This window comes from Andrographis paniculata, unplaced genomic scaffold, assembly GCF_009805555.1.
Source record: "Andrographis paniculata isolate CXL003 unplaced genomic scaffold, ASM980555v1 Contig54END, whole genome shotgun sequence".
Taxonomy (NCBI): Eukaryota; Viridiplantae; Streptophyta; class Magnoliopsida; order Lamiales; family Acanthaceae; genus Andrographis; species Andrographis paniculata.
In genome coordinates this window covers 4714396-4731436 of record NW_026137589.1, presented here as the reverse complement: position 1 = coordinate 4731436, position 17041 = coordinate 4714396, and the positions used below count along the sequence as shown (strand labels likewise).

The following is a 17041-nucleotide window of genomic DNA, read 5'->3' as shown; positions in this document are numbered from 1 at the left end:
GTTGACTTTCGTTGACTTTCACTTTTTTTCGCTTCTGAAGCCATTTTTCACTTTTAAGGCCAATTTTGGACTTTCATATGCATTATTTCACCTGTATAAATGAACATTTTATAAATATTTATTTAAATAAATAATACTTATTAAATAAAATTAATTTAGTTAAAATTAAATACACATAAATAATGCCAAAAAAAATATAATTCAAAGAACACATCAATTAATTTAATTTATACACCAAAATAATTATAAATTATACTTAAAAACTAATAATTTAATATTATACAAACGAGATGAAATGAATACAATTATTATCAAAATTAGACATAAACAAATAATTAAATAAATAAATATAAGGTATAAAATATGACAAAATCAAGAGTTATCTCAAGGTTGTACAATATTAATAAAAGCAATCAAACTAACTTGCTAAACGTAGATTTAAATAAAGACTATTAATCCATCAAGAATTATATAAAAACACGAATCTAAAGAATCCTAAGGAAATCTCCTCAACATAGAGATAGCCCCAACCATAAATAATCATTTAGACGTAACAACAAATTGCTCTGTCGCTCAGTAAATGGATCGAACTGCATCACTCTTGCCAAGATGTTCGATCCTTTGGAAGCTCATTGCCACTTCCGTTTCCGCCGCCAAACTGAGAAAGTTTTTATCATTGACCGCATTTTCAAGTGTCTCTCGGCTTCTCTTCTTCACAATTTTCGTAGGGTAAAAAGGAATGCTTGTTGCAGTGAAAATACTTGCATACTTCACTAGTGATTGATTGTACATAAAACTTCAGTTCAAGACAAATATACAACTTTCATCTATTACAAACAAGCCAATGTTTGTCTCGAGTACTTGTAACTAAAAGCCACGCCTGACAGCAGAATTAAAACATCAGCGACAACTTTTATTGAACAAAACACCAACTGAAAACTACGTAAATTAAAAACATTATTATATATGTATATTATATATCACTTACCTGAAATTCTCCGACGGAGTAATGCCGTGGCAAGCAGAATCTTGTTCCCCAACTCATCTGTGAAGCCAAAGTAAGCTTGTCTGAAGCTCCTTTTGAATACCAACAATCCAACGAAACCCCAAAATCCAGTGCCGAATCCTCCCACCACAAATGCACAGAACCATATTTTATCCATTGAGTCTCCATCTTGTTCAACATGATTTTTGACATTTGAAGCATTCGGCGAATTGTCTCCTGGACATCTCTTTTGCAGAGGAGCTCCACAGAGTTGAGGATTGCCATCATAACTTGCATGGTCTCCGAGAATTTGGAGTTGATTTCCTGTGGGAATCTGTCCGGATAAATGATTATTGGATATGTTCAAGTGGGTCAGAAAATAGAGATTTGATAGACTATTTGGGATTCTTCCAAACAAATTGTTGCTAGAAAGATCAAGAGATTCCAAAGCCGTCATATCTCCAATCTTTGCTGGAATTTCTCCATCCAATGAATTATGTGACAAATTGAGGCCATACAAGTTGCGAAGGTTCGTCATCTCTAAAGGAATTTTCCCAGTAAGATTATTGCATGAAAGATCCAAATTAACAAGATATCTTATATTCATAGAATACTCCATCACTACTCCTTTGAACACTTGATGTAAGCTATGAAAATACGAGGTTAGACCTGGAGTCTTAATTTCAATCATGCCTGAGAGATTTCCAAAGCAGTGCGGGATGTATCCGCTCAACTTGTTATTCCCGAGGTCTAGCATTTGAAGTTGAGAAGCTTCACAGAGTGCCCGAGGAATTTCCCCATGAAATTGATTATTCCTCAACTTAAGAATAAACAATAAAAGTTGCTTTTTTCCGATCCATGCAGGTATTTTACCGGACAACATATTTTCTCCAACGTCTAAAGCTTCTAAATAAGTACAGTTTTGTAAAGTGGAGGGAATTGGTCCTGAAAGCATGTTGTTGTTCAAAAAAAGCCAATGCAATCCGCCAGCACCTCCAATGGATTTAGGAATGGTGCCTGAAAGCTCATTGGATGACAATGACAAAAACTTTAAGCCTTGAAAGTTTTGCCAACATTCCAACATACTACCAGATAAGTTATTGCTGGAGATATCTATAACCGACAAATCTTTCATATTGCAGAGTGAATCTGGTAGTGAGCCATTAATGGAGTTTCGGCTCATTAATAAATATTTCAGAAGAGGTAACATGTAACCAATGTCGCTCGGTAGAGTTCCTGAAATGCCGCAATTGGATAAATTAAGGTAAACTAGTGTCTTCTGGGATTGAAGCCATGATGGAAACTGACCTCCAATATCGGAAGATCCCATGAGAAGATAATTTAATTGAAAAGAGGGCACCCAGCCATGTCCAAACTTAAAATTGATCGAGTTGGAGGATACATCAAAGTCTTTTAATTTCGAGAGCTTGTCAAAGTGAACCTCAGAAATTGTTCCATTGAACAAGTTGTTTTGAATGCGCAGCATCTCCAAATTTGATAGTTGCCCCAAAAATATTGGAATTTCACCACTTAATTGATTAGAAGAGAGACTCAACCATCTCAATGCTTTCAACTTTCTAAAGGATGATGGAATGAGACCCACTAACTTGTTATAAGAGATATCCAACACTTCCAAACCCGACAAGTTTCCAAGAGATTCAGGAATTTCACCACCTAATTGATTAGAAATGAGACGCAACCATCTCAATGCTTTCAACTTTCTAAAGGATGATGGAATGAGACCCACTAACTTGTTAAAAGAGATATCCAACTTTTCTAAACCCGAAAGGTTTCCAAGAGATTCAGGAATTTCACCACTTATATTGGAAAAAGAAAGACGAAGAAATGTTAATCGTTTGACTTTGTCCAAATCGTTTGGTAAATCACCTTTGAAGTTGTTTCCTGACAATTCTAGGCTCTTCAAATTTTGACTCCAACATCCAGAAATATTATTGAAAACTGATGAGATCTCCCCATGAAAGTTATTAACAGACAGAGACAATGATTCCAAGCGGCAATTATCACGCAAGAGTTCGGAGATCCAATCTGACTCATATTCAAATTGGTTCTCATCAAGGTTGAGATGAACAAGGTTTCTTACTTTTAAAAATTGCAAGTGTGAAGTGTTGTATCCATTGTCCGAAAGATCAAGAATCCTCAGAGAAGTCATATTGGAGAGAAAGCAAGGAACTTCTCCGTGAAATGAGTTCTCACTAAGATCCAAGCGATAGACATGTGAAAGAAATGAAGAATTTAAACAAGAATGGGATAAGTGATTGTTGTTAAGTGAACTCCATGACAAGCGCATCACAGACAAAGAAGGTAGCACGTTGAGTACCTTAACTAAATCATTAGTTTGGGAAAGGTTAACCCTACTCAAATCAAGATATTCCAACGATGAAAAGTTGGAAACCCATCCGATATCATGGGATATAAGGCCATCATTATAGTTGAGATCAAGCCTACGCAACTTTGACAGATTGCCAAGATGGTCTGGGACAACACCATCAAGAAAACACTCAGAGAGGTTAAGATACTGCAACTCAGTCATTGATCCTAAAAATTCAGGAATTCTACTTCCTAGAAACTTATTCTGACTCAAGTCCAAATAATTGAGATACTTCAATTCCCTTAAAGAAGGATCAAGGCTTTTACCCACTAACCTGTCATCGAAAATAGCCTTAGTCATGTCATCGTCGAAACTAACATTGCCCCTGAGATCAAGTTCGATAACATGCCCCGTAATCTGGTCGCAAGTGACACCTTCCCACGTGCAACAGTTCAGGTCCCTCCACGAGGACAATCTGTTCGTAGGATCGACAAGACTTGCTTTGAACTTGAGGAGAGCTTTCCTCTCTGCAGCAACACAACCAGAAGATGCATTTATGGCGACAAACAAATAAATCTCCAACTCCAAAACAAACATTAACATAAAAAGAAGAAGAGAAGAAGCAGATATCTTCTCCATTGCAACACAGAAACTCAAACAAGATTCAAATGGTTTTAATGAGATTTTAGACCATATAGCTGTAGATGCATGATGAACAAAGATTCAAAGACTACTTATAGAGTGGCACCATGTACCATGTATCTCTGTATGTATGCACGTATTTTCTTCAAATTCTTTCACATCCAATTTTTTCCATAAGGACTCATTCAATACTGGAGAAATTATATTCTTTTGTCGATATTATACATATCTTTATCAATAGTTATTTGCACAATGACTCATCCAAGTCTTTCCACAAGGACTCATCCATTTTTATCAAAATTCTCTTCTTACAAAATATCGTTTTGTAATTAAAATATTACATTCAATAGTTATTTTAAATTTATTTAAAATATCAAACCAGAAAAACAAAAAAAAAGTTATATCCAAAATTGTAGTGCCTATTGTTTTTTTTAAATTATTTCTTTATAATTCTTTTCCTAACCCTTAAATAACATTTTTAACATCTAACTTGTAATTCAAATATTTTTTATATTCTAAATAATATAAATATTTTCATGGACATATATCTAAACAAAGCCTAAAAGTCTGGCATTTCTACTACATGAACCATCAAACACGAAGAAAAAAAGAAAAGGATTAATTATTAATAACTAATTAAATCCTAAATATTTAAGTTTTTTACTATGTGAAGTCATGAACCATCAAGTATTGATTAATGGCTAATAAGTAACTATTACCACTGTATCGATGATCCAATGGTCTATTAACATGTTTATAATATTGGTTAATCGAAATCAAATTGATTAGTTAAAGTAATTCTCAAATTTTCTGCTTGAATAATAATAATACCATTGAACTATACAAAATCACTTAACTGTCAATTAACATTTGATATGAAATTCAAATAAAGATTATTTACATAAGACATTAAATTACTTGAAATGAAATAGGCATATGCATAATATTTCCACAAGGTAAAGACAATTTTCATTTGTACATGATATGAAAATGATGGGTCAATGAAAATTTCTTTTTTGACTTAGAGTAAACTCATGCATTGCCTTGTGGATACGGCACATTCGAAATTTCCACGGCCGTTGTTGTTGTTGTTATCATTGTTTAAGAAAAAGGAATATACCCTAATAATGACAATCCTATTATCTTTTAAAATGTTTTCTTTTCTTGTTTCTTCAATTGTAGTTGAGATTTTTCAAAGACAATAACATTATTTTTATTGTTTTCAATGTTATTATAAAATTTACAGAAATAAATATTATGAAAAAAAAGAAGTTATAATGACTAATAAGACCACATAAAAAAATGCTAAAAATATATGATTTGTTTAATTGTATTTGCACACTTTATTTTCACTATTTTTTTACAATAACATACTTGCTAAATTCATACAAAAATATAATTATTTTTTATTTTCATATGTCCAAACACTAAATATTCATTCTATATATATAAAGTGTAAATTGTAGTCTAACTGATACATTTGTGTACGTGAGTATTTGTTGAAAAATAATCTGGATTGAATGAAAATAAAAAATCGCAGCATATATATGATCTTGGAAATACACGCAACACTCGAATTTTAGGCGAAAAATCAAACAAGTAGAATATTAGGAGCTTATTTGCTATGGCATATTAATTCTGCAGACAAGAATCTGCATAATTTTTGTTCTGTCAGAATTTGACAAGATAAAGCTTTATTTAATAAACATTGAAGTGTCTATTCAAAAATAAAAGATGCACCTTTCAGATTTAAATCCAAAAAGTTGCCAATTACAAATTCATGTAATTATTAAACACTTCGTTCAATATCGTATATCTACTCTCAAGCGTGCACCCCACGGGATCCTTCCCGAGAATAGCTCGATACGAATTTCTTATTTTCAAATAAATTCAATAACAATAAAATAACCAACAGTATTTCAATCTTCATGTGCATATGAAATTAAGCTGGAGTGTGTTTCTGCTTTAAACGGGGTCTTACTACGTTGTAATTTCTTGCAGTCTTGGGTAGGAACAGTTTTGAAATTCCCTAAAAGCTTGCAAGAGCCATTTTAATTTCTTCTGTTATTTTTGTTATCATGAAAGAATATTAATTACGAATCAAGACAGTCAGGGGTGCAAAGCTGGCGCAACTTCTCCTTCTCCATGAGGCAGCTCTTGTGGCAGTCGGGAAAGGACATTCTGCTATTCCTCAATCAGACATGGATGATTCATTGATTGAGAGCGAATCAAAATGACGAAATTAAAATGGATAGATTGACGGTAGACTGAGGAGTATTCTTTTATTTCACCCAATTAACCGAAACTGTTGTACATCAAATTTTCTTATGGCAACCACATTTTATTCTACAAAGGTATTGCTTGGCGACAGAGCTGCTGAAAGAAGTCATTTTCGGGAGGAATACCTCGAAAGCATCCATCAGTTCCTGGCTCGCCCGAGTATGTGGCCTTCCGACATTCACATTTCTAAACCACACTATTAATATAAGATTCCATCTTCCTTTTCCTTTAATTAACAGCTGATTGGGAAGAGGATTTCAACTCAACCCAGATGGAAACGACTCATGGTAACCGCGCCTCAAGGTTGTACAATATTAATAAAAACAATCAAACTAACTTGCTAAACGTAGATTTAAATAAAGACTATTAATCCATCAAGAATTATATAAAAACACAAAACTTTACTAGTGATTGATTGTACATAAAACTTCAGTTCAAGACAAATATAAAACGTTTATATATTACAAACAAGCCAATGTTCGTCTCGAGTACTTCTAACTAAAAGCAACGCCTGACAGAAAAATTAAAATATCAGCGACAACTTTTATTGAACAAAACACCAACTGAAAACTAAGTAAATTAAAAACATTATTATATATGTATATTATATATCACTTACCTGAAATTCTCCGACGGAGTAATGCCGTGACAAGCAGAACCTTGTTCCCCATCTCATCTGTAAAGCCAAAGTAAGCTTGTCTGAAGCTCCGTTTGAAGATCAACAATCCAACGAAACCCCAAAATCCAGTGGCAAATCCTCCCACCACAAATCCCCAAAACCATATTTTATCCATTGAGTCTCCATCTCATTCAGCATAATTTTTAGCATTTGAAGCATTCGGAGAATTGTTTCCAAGACATGTCTTCGGCAGAGGAGCTCCACAGAGTTGAGGATTGCCATCATAACTTGCATGGTCTTCGAGAATTTGCAGTTGCTTTCCTGTGGGAATATGTCCTGATAAATTATTGTTGGATACGTTCAAGTGGCTCAGAAAATAGAGATTTGATAGACTATTGGGGATTCCTCCAAACAAATTGTTGCTCGAAAGATCAAGAGATTCCAAAGCCGTCAAATCTCCAATCTTTGCTGGAATTTCTCCATCCAATAAATTATGTAACAAATTGAGGCCATACAAGTTGCGAAGGTTTGTCATCTCTAAAGGAATTTTCTTAGTAAGATTATTGCATGAAAGATCCAAATTAATAAGATATCTTATATTCCGAGAGTACTCCATCACTGCTCCTTGGAACACTTGAAGAAAGCTATACACATTATTATACAATAGACTTGGAGACTTATATTCAATCATGCCCGAGAGATTTCCAAAGCAATGCGGGATTTTTCCAGTCGACTTGTTATTTCCGAGGTCTAGCATTTGAAGTTCAGAAGTTTCACAGAGTGCCCGAGGAATCTCCCCATGAAATTGATTATCCCTCAACTTAAGAACCAAAAACTGTTGCTTATTTCCGACCCATTCAGGTAATCTACTGGACAACATATTTTCTCCAATATCTAAAACTCTTAAGTTGGTACAATCCTGTAAAGTGGAGGGAATCGGTCCTGAAAGCTTGTTGTTGTTCAACAAAAGCCATTGCAATCCGCCAGCACCTCCAATGGATTTAGGAATGATGCCTGAAAGCTCATTGGATGACAATGACAAAAACCTTAAGCCTTGAAAGTTTTGCCAAGATTCTAACATACTACCAGATAAATTATTGTTGGAGAGATCTATAACCATCAAATCTATCATATTGCACAATGAATCGGGTAGTGAGCCATTAATGGAGTTTCGGCTCATTAATAAATATTTCAGAAGAGGTAACATGTAACCAATGCCGCTCGGTAGAGTTCCTGAAATGCCGCAATTGGATAAATTAAGCCAATTAATGCCTTCTGGGATTGTAGCCATGTTGGAACTGACCTCCAATGTTGGAAGATCCCATGTCGAGATATTTCAATTGAAAAGAGGACACCCAACCATATTCAAATTCAAAATTGATCAAGTTGGAGGATACATAAAGCTCTTTAATTTTGAGAGCATGTCAAAGTGAACCTCAGAAATCGTTCCATTGAACAAGTTGTCTGCAACATCCAGGCTCTCCAGATTTGATAGTTGGCCCATAAATATTGGGATTTCCCCGATTAATTGATTCAAAGAGAGAGACAAAACTCTCAATGCTTTCAACTTTCTGAAGGATGATGGAATGGAACCCACTAACTTGTTACCAGCAACAATCAACACTTCCAAACCCGACAAGTTTCCAAGAGATTCAGGAATTTCACCACTTATATTTGAGTCAGAAAGATCAAGAAATGTTAATCGTTTGACTTTGTCCAAATCATTCGGTAAACCACCTTTGAAGTTGTTTCCTGACAATTCTAGGCTCTTCAAATTTTGACTCCAACATCCAGAAATATTGTTGAAAACTGATGAGATCTCCCCATGAAAGTGATTATAAGACAGAGACAATGATTCCAAGCGGCAATTATCACCCAAGAGTTTGGAGATCCAATCTGACTCATATTCAAATTGGTTCTCATAAAGGTTGAGATGAACAAGGTTTCTTAATTTTAAAAATTGCAAGTGTGAAGTGTTGTATACATTGTTTGAAAGATCAAGAATCCTCAGAGAAGTCATATTCGAGAGAAAGCAAGGAACTTCTCCGTGACATCCGTTCGAACTAAGGTCCAAGCGATAGACATGTGAAAGAAATGAAGAATTTAAACAAGAATGGGATAAGTGATTGTTAAGTGAACTCCGTGACAAGCGCAGCACAGACAAAGAAGGTAGCACGTTGAGTACCTTAACTAAATCATTAGTTTGGGAAAGGTTAACCCAACTCAAATCAAGATATTCCAACGATGAAAAGTTGGAAACCCATCTGATATCATTGGATATAAGGCCATCATTATAGTTGAGATCAAGCCTACGCAACTTTGACAGATTGCCAAGATGGTCTGGGACAACACCATCAAGAAAACACCCAGAGAGGTTAAGATACTGCAGCTCAGTCATTGATCCTAAAAATTCAGGAATTCTACTTCCTTGAAACTTATTCTGACTCAAGTCCAAATAATTGAGATACTTTAATTCCCTTAAAGAAGGATCAAGACTTTTACCCTCTAACCTGTCATCGAAATTAATATTAGGCATGTAATAGTCAAAACTAACATTTCCCCTGAGATCAAGTTCGATAACATGGCCGGTAATCTCGTCGCAAGTGACACCTTCCCACGTGCAACAATTCAGGTCCCTCCACGAGGACAATCTGTTCGTAGGATCGACAAGACTTGCTTTGAACTTGAGGAGAGCTTTCCTCTCTGCAGCAACACAACCAGAAGATGCATTTATGGCAACACATAAATTAATCCCAAACTCCAAAACAAGCATTAACATAAAAAGAAGAAGAGAAGAAGTAGATATCTTCTCCATTGCAACAATGAAACTCAAACAAGATTCAAATGGCTTTAATGAGATTTTAGGTCATATAGCTGTAGATGCATGATGAACCAAGATTCAAAGAGTACTTATAGAATGGCACCATGTATCCTGTATGTATTTATGTATGTATGTTTATATGTATGCACACATTTTATTTTAAGTTCTTTCACATCCAATTTTTCTAGCGAGGACTCAGTCAATACTGCAGAAAATTATTATGTCGATATTCTACATATCGCTTTCAATATTTATTTCAACGACTCATCCATATTGTTACGAGAAAACGAGAAAGAAAACAAATAAAGAACACAGAGATTTGCGTGGTTCAGTGACGGTGTGTCAACATTCACTGGGAGAACCGGAGATATTATATTATAACAATTCAGAGAGTTATAATCATAGTCATAAACCATAGCTAGCTATCTATTTCTAAGCACTCTCAAAACATCCTAAATCCAAAAGGAACTCTGCCAATTGAAACAGTCTTTTTGCTTTGGTTCCAGGTCAGATAGACAGCTAAGCTAAATAAGTCGAGTTTCAACAGTCTCCACCTTGACTTGGAGTTTCTCCGACAGCTAAAGGTTCCTCAGTATCTCAGTCGTCTCTTTCCTGCTGGATACCCTCAGGGGACTTTACCTCTTGCGAATATTCACCAAGTTCAAGCAGCACTCGAATAATTGGATGTGAAAGAACTTAAAATAAAATGTGTGCATACATATAAACATACATACACAGGATTGTAATAAAAAATCCGTCTTCCTCTGGAACATCGATACACCGAATTTTTAGCCAAATTCAAAGCACTCTGACTATAATAACACCAGTTTCTCCAACTTCAGACCCAAACTTACACCAGACCATGTAATCAGGTACCCTCCAATACCGTACGTTGTAAAGTTGTAAAGTAGACTTTTAACCGACTGCACATCTAAACAGAGTGAAGATAAAGCAAACAACTATCTTTGTTTTACCTAGTCACCCAGAGTCTGCATAGCCAACCAGACCATCACCGGCCTTTATCTCAAGCTTCTTTCAAATATGGCAACATCCACTTTATAGCTACCCAATGAAGCTTTACCCGAATTAGCCATAAACTTGCTCACGACACTACCGCCGAGATCCGGTGTCTTCGTATAGCTAACCTCTTCAATGAAAATATTTTTTTGACTAAGAGTAAACGCATGCATTGCCTTGCCCTAATAAAAATGTGGGTAGATAAATATTTACGACTCAAACTTTTAATATATTTTTCTCACTTTTAATATATTTTTCTCGTTTCTTTAATTGTAATTGAAATTTTTCATGAACAATAACAGTATTTTTATTGTTTTTAAAGTTATTATAGAATTTAGAAGATGAATATTTTTGAAAAAATATATATATAATCAACTAATAGGAACAAATAAAAAAGTGTTAAAAATATATGATTTGTTTAATTATATTTTCACATTTCATTTTTGCTATTTATTTATCATAACATACTCACTTGATTCATACAAAGTGTAACTAATTTTTATTTTTTATATATCCAAACACTAAATATTCATTCTATATATATAATTACTTCCCACGTCACTCAAAAATTATACTTATTTTTTATTAGTATTACACAAATACAACTAATTAATTTTACTCATTTTCAATTAATTTGGTGTAATCTCTGGTCGCAGATGGAACATAGATGAGCCAATACCGCGAACCTCCTCCATGCAAGAATCGACTTTGAAGGCTCTCTTTGCGGCGACTACCCCCCGATCAACTTCAAACTTGAAGACAACTGATGCACGAAATGCACGGAAAAACAGTCGCCCTGCTCAGGTAGCACAATGCACCTTTGCTTAAGACTGTCAAGGTATGATCGAATTCGATGCTTCTAGAGTCATGTCGTTTTCGGCTCCGGTGGAGAGTCATTTCGTTTTCCCTTCCGGTGGAAAGTCACGTCATTTTCGGCTCCGGTAGAGGGTCAATTGTTATTTTTATTTGCGTTTTCTTGCATTGTATTCAACTTTGTTATAAACCTAAGTTGGTTTCTGTTATGCTATATTATTTGGTCTTATCAATATATTAGATTATTTAAATTTGAATATGTTTTGTATTTCTAACAATAAGATATTTTGCCAAACAAAAATATAATATAAAAAAAATAAGTATTTTATTTAATATTTTAAGAAAAAAAAGTTTATGAATAGTAGAAAACAAATCAAATTGCTCAAACAAAAATTCTCTCATTTAATTATACACAAAATGAGATATGAGGGCAAATTTCTTCTTGATGTGAGTAGACAAGCAAACACACTTGCTTTTACCTCTACCTTTGCCTTTGCCTTTGCCTTTGCTTTGTCAGTCAAGTCTTTCATTTTGTCAATTGATGGAAACAACTTAAAAGAATTCCATGCGCAGATAAAGTGATGACTGAGGTAACCATTAAACACCACAAGCATTCATTCATTAATTGATACCCACCACAATCGAACCATTCATTCATAGACCCACACAACAAGAGTATGCAAAAATTAATAAAATAAATAAGAAATAAAGTATGTTAGAGCTCTATTAGAGTTGGTTTATTCTTATCTCACCGTGTCTATCTAAATTATATTTAAATTCCTTTTTAGGATTATAATTAAAAGTATACGTGGTTTCGGACTTTTTTTTAGAACTCTGAGCAAAAATAAATTTATAGACCCTATAAATATATTATCAAATGTATTTTCAAAATAATATTACCGACCGTTGGCTAAGCGGGACAAGAGGTTAAAGGCTGCTGTCTGACCGTGTCGATTTGGGAGAAGAAGATGGAAGACGGACAAACGGGCGTTTTACAGTAGTGTCTGAAGGTTTGAAGAGCGAGAGGGACTGAAGGTGTATGTGTTATCGGATTTAAGAAGATGGAGTGTGGTGTAGTTAGAATAATAATAATAATAATAATAATAATAATAATAATATATATATGATTAGAATTTAAAATTTACTTTTAAAATTAAAATTAAATTGAATAATTAGACGTAACAACAAATTGCTCTGTCGCTCAGTAAATGGATCGAACTGCATCACTCTTGCCAAGATGTTCGATCGTTTGGAAGCTCATTGCCACTTCCGTTTCCGCCGCCAAACTGAGAAAGTTTTTATCATTGACCGCATTTTCAAGGGTCTCTCGGCTTCTCTTACGCACAATTTTCTTAGGGTAAAAAGGAATGCTTGTTGCAGTGAAAATACTTGCATACTTCACAAGTATTTCATTATACATAAAACTTCAGCTCAAGACAAATATAAAACTTTTATATATTGCAAACAAGCCAATGATCGTCTCGAGTACTTCTAACTAAAACCCACACCTGACAGCAGAATTAAAACATCAACGACGAATTTCATTCAAGGAAAACACTAACTGAAAACTACGAAAATTAAAAACATTATATATATATTATATATCACTTACCTGAGATTCTTTGACATAATAACGCCACAGCGAGCAGAATCTTGTTGCCCATCTCATCTGTAAAGCCAAAGTAAGCCTGTCTGAAGCTCCTTTTGAATACCAACAATCCAACGAAACCCCAAAATCCAGTGCCGAATCCTCCCACCACAAATGCACAGAACCATATTTTATCCATTGAGTCTGCATCTCCTTCAGCATGATTTTTGGCATTTGGAGCATTCGGAGAATTGTTTCTGGGACTTCTCTTTTGCAGAGGAGCTCCACAGAGTTGAGGATTGCCATCATAACTTGCATGGTCTCCGAGAGTTTGCAGTTGCTTTCCTGTGGGAATCTGTCCGGATAAATGATTGTTGGATACGTTCAAGTGGCTCAGAAAATAGAGATTTGATAGACTATTTGGGATTCTTCCAAACAAATTGTTGCTCGAAAGATCAAGAGATTCCAAAGCCGTCATATCTCCAATCTTTGCTGGAATTTCTCCATCCAATGAATTATGTGACAAATTGAGGCCATACAAGTTGCGAAGGTTCGTCATCTCTAAAGGAATTTTCCCAGTAAGATTATTGCATGAAAGATCCAAATTAACAAGATATATTATATTCATAGAATACTCCATCACTACTCCTTTGAACACTTGATGTAAGCTATGAAAATACGAGATTAGACCTGGAGTCTTAATTTCAATCATGCCTGAGAGATTTCCAATGCAGTGCGGGATGTATCCGCTCAACTTGTTATTCCCGAGGTCTAGCACTTGAAGTTGAGAAGCTTCACAGAGTGCCCGAGGAATTTCCCCATGAAATTGATTATTCCTCAACTTAAGAATAAACAATGAAAGTTGCTTATTTCCGATCCATGCAGGTATTTTACCGGACAACATATTTTCTCCAACGTCTAAAGCTTCTAAATAAGTACAGTTTTGTAAAGTGGAGGGAATTGGTCCTGAAAGCATGTTGTTGTTCAACAAAAGCCATTGCAATCCGCCAGCACCTCCAATGGATTTAGGAATGGTGCCTGAAAGCTCATTGGATGACAATGACAAAAACCTTAAGCCTTGAAACTTTTGCCAACATTCCAACATACTACCAGATAAATTATTGCTGGAGAGATCTATAACCAACAAATCTATCATATTGCAGAATGAATCGGGTAGTGAGCCATTAATGGAGTTTCGGCTCATTAATAAATATTTCAGAAGAGGTAACATGTAACCAATGTCGCTCGGTAGAGTTCCTGAAATGCCGCAATTGGATAAATTAAGGTAAACTAGTGTCTTCTGGGATTGAAGCCATGATGGAAACTGACCTCCAATATCGGAAGATCCCATGAAAAGAAAATTTAATTGAAAAGAGGGCACCCAGCCATGTCTAAACTTAAAAGTGATCAAGTTGGAGGATACAGAAAGCGCTTTTAATTTCGAGAGCTTGTCAAAGTGAACCTCAGAAATTGTTCCATTGAACAAGTTGCCTGAAATGCCCAGGTCCTCCAAATTTGATAGTTGCCCCAAAAATATTGGAATTTCACCACTTAATTGATTATAAGAGAGACTCAACAATCTCAATGCTTTCAACTTTCTAAAGGATGATGGAATGAGACCCACTAACTTGTTATAAGAGATATCCAACTCTTCCAAACCCGACAAGTTTCCAAGAGATTCAGGAATTTCACCACTTAATTGATTCGAAGAGAGACCCAACCATCTCAATGCTTTCAACTTTCTAAAGGATGATGGAATGAGACCCACTAACTTGGTATTAGAGATATCAACCACTTCCAAACCCGACAAGTTTCCAAGAGATTCAGGAATTTCACCACTTATATTGGAAAAAGAAAGACGAAGAAATGTTAATCGTTTGACTTTGTCCAAATCGTTTGGTAAATCACCTTTGAAGTTGTTTCCTGACAATTCTAGGCTCTTCAAATTTTGACTCCAACATCCAGAAATATTATTGAAAACTGATGAGATCTCCCCATGAAAGTTATTACCAGACAGAGACAATGATTCCAAGCGGCAATTATCACGCAAGAGTTCGGAGATCCAATCTGACTCATATTCAAATTGGTTCCCATCAAGGTTGAGATGAACAAGGTTTCTTACTTTTAAAAATTGCAAGTGTGAAGTGTTGTATCCATTGTACGAAAGATCAAGAATCCTCAGAGAAGTCATATTGGAGAGAAAGCAAGGAACTTCTCCGTGAAATGAGTTCCCCCTAAGATCCAAGCGATAGACATGTGAAAGAAATGAAGAATTTATGCAAGCATGGGATAAGTGATTGTTGTTAAGTGAACTCCATGACAAGCGCAGCACAGACAAAGAAGGTAGCACGTTGAGTACCTTAACTAAATCATTAGTTTGGGAAAGGTTAACCCTACTCAAATCAAGATATTCCAACGATGAAAAGTTGGAAACCCATGTGATATCGTTGGATACAAGGCCGCCATAATTATTATGGAGATCTAGGCTGCGCAACTTTGACAGATTGCCAAGATGGTCTGGGACAACACCATCAAGAAAACACCAAGAGAGGTTAAGATACTGCAACTCAGTCATTGATCCTAAAAATTCAGGAATTCTACTTCCTTGAAACTTATTCTGACTCAAGTCCAAATAATTGAGATACTTCAATTCCCTTAAAGAAGGATCAAGACTTTTACCCACTAACCTGTCATCGAAAATAGCCTTCTTCATGTAACCGTCGAAACTAACATTGCCCCTGAGATCAAGTTTGATAACATGCCCGGTAACCTGGTCGCAAGTGACACCTTCCCACGTGCAACAGTTCAGGTCCCTCCACGAGGACAATCTGTTCGTAGGATTGACAAGACTTGCTTTGAACTTGAGGAGAGCTTTCCTCTCTGCAGCAACACAACCAGAAGATGCATTTATGGCGACACACAAATTAATCTCCAACTCCAAAACAAACATTAACATAAGAAGAAGAAGAGAAGAAGCAGATATCTTCTCCATTGCAACACAGAAACTCAAACAAGATTCAAATGGTTTTAATGAGATTTTAGACCATATAGCTGTAGATGCATGATGAACAAAGATTCAAAGACTACTTATAGAGTGGCACCATGTACCATGTATCTCTGTATGTATGCACGTATTTTCTTCAAATTCTTTCACATCCAATTTTTTCCATAAGGACTCATTCAATACTGGAGAAATTATATTCTTTTGTCGATATTATACATATCTTTATCAATAGTTATTTGCACAATGACTCATCCAAGTCTTTCCACAAGGACTCATCCATTTTTATCAAAATTCTCTTCTTACAAAATATCGTTTTGTAATTAAAATATTACATTCAATAGTTATTTTAAATTTATTTAAAATATCAAACAAAAAAAAAGTTATATCCAAAATTGTAGTGCCTATTGTTTTTTTAAATTATTTCTTTATAATTCTTTTCCTAACCCTTAAATAACATTTTTAACATCCAACTTTAATTCAAATATTATTTATATTCTAAATAATATAAATATTTTCATGGACATATATCTAAACAAAGCCTAAAAGTCTGGCATTTCTACTACATGAACCATCAAACACGAAGAAAAAAAGAAAAGGATTAATTATTAATAACTAATTAAATCCTAAATATTTAACTTTTTTACTATGTGAAGTCATGAACCATCAAGTATTGATTAATGGCTAATAAGTAACTATTACCACTGTATTGATGATTAATCGAAATCAAATTGATTAGTTAAAGTAATTCTCAAATTTTCTGCTTGAATAATAATAATAATACCATTGAACTATACAAAATCACTTAACTATCAATTAACATTTGATATGAAATTCAAATAAAGATTATTTACATAAGACATTAAATTACTTGAAATGAAATAGGCATATGCATGATATTTCCACAAGGTAAAGACAATTTTCATTTGTACATGATATGAAAATG

General features: G+C 34.7%; 4 protein-coding genes across 4 annotated transcripts in view; all 4 read right to left on the bottom strand.

Annotated features, from left to right (window-relative positions):
• Positions 1-719: 719 nt before the first annotated feature.
• Positions 720-4168, bottom strand: LOC127255895 (uncharacterized). The gene is made up of 4 exons (XM_051281662.1): positions 4070-4168; positions 3649-3841; positions 989-1319; positions 720-880 (listed from the first exon to the last, which is right to left on the bottom strand). Exons 2-4 carry the CDS (start codon positions 3672-3674, stop codon positions 824-826), a joined length of 414 nt encoding a protein of 137 aa, XP_051137619.1. The 5' UTR covers positions 3675-3841; positions 4070-4168; the 3' UTR covers positions 720-823.
• Positions 4169-6623: 2455 nt separating this feature from the next.
• Positions 6624-8560, bottom strand: LOC127255890 (receptor-like protein EIX2). The gene is made up of 2 exons (XM_051281656.1): positions 6856-8560; positions 6624-6747 (listed from the first exon to the last, which is right to left on the bottom strand). The coding sequence occupies exon 1, from the start codon at positions 8144-8146 to the stop codon at positions 7043-7045; it is 1104 nt and encodes a 367-aa protein (XP_051137613.1). The 5' UTR covers positions 8147-8560; the 3' UTR covers positions 6624-6747; positions 6856-7042.
• Positions 8237-9670, bottom strand: LOC127255492 (receptor-like protein EIX1). The gene has a single exon (XM_051281022.1). The coding sequence runs from the start codon at positions 9668-9670 to the stop codon at positions 8237-8239; it is 1434 nt and encodes a 477-aa protein (XP_051136979.1).
• A 2995-nt stretch (positions 9671-12665) lies between these two features.
• Positions 12666-17041, bottom strand: part of LOC127255887 (receptor-like protein EIX2) — a 61098-nt gene continuing 56722 nt past the window's right edge. Inside the window, exons 2-3 of the mRNA XM_051281652.1 lie at positions 13119-15974; positions 12666-13014 (exon numbers count right to left, since the gene is read on the bottom strand). Of these exons, the coding sequence (XP_051137609.1) occupies positions 12998-13014; positions 13119-15974 (2873 nt within the window). The 3' untranslated portion in view covers positions 12666-12997. The remainder of the gene's footprint in view (positions 13015-13118; positions 15975-17041) is intronic.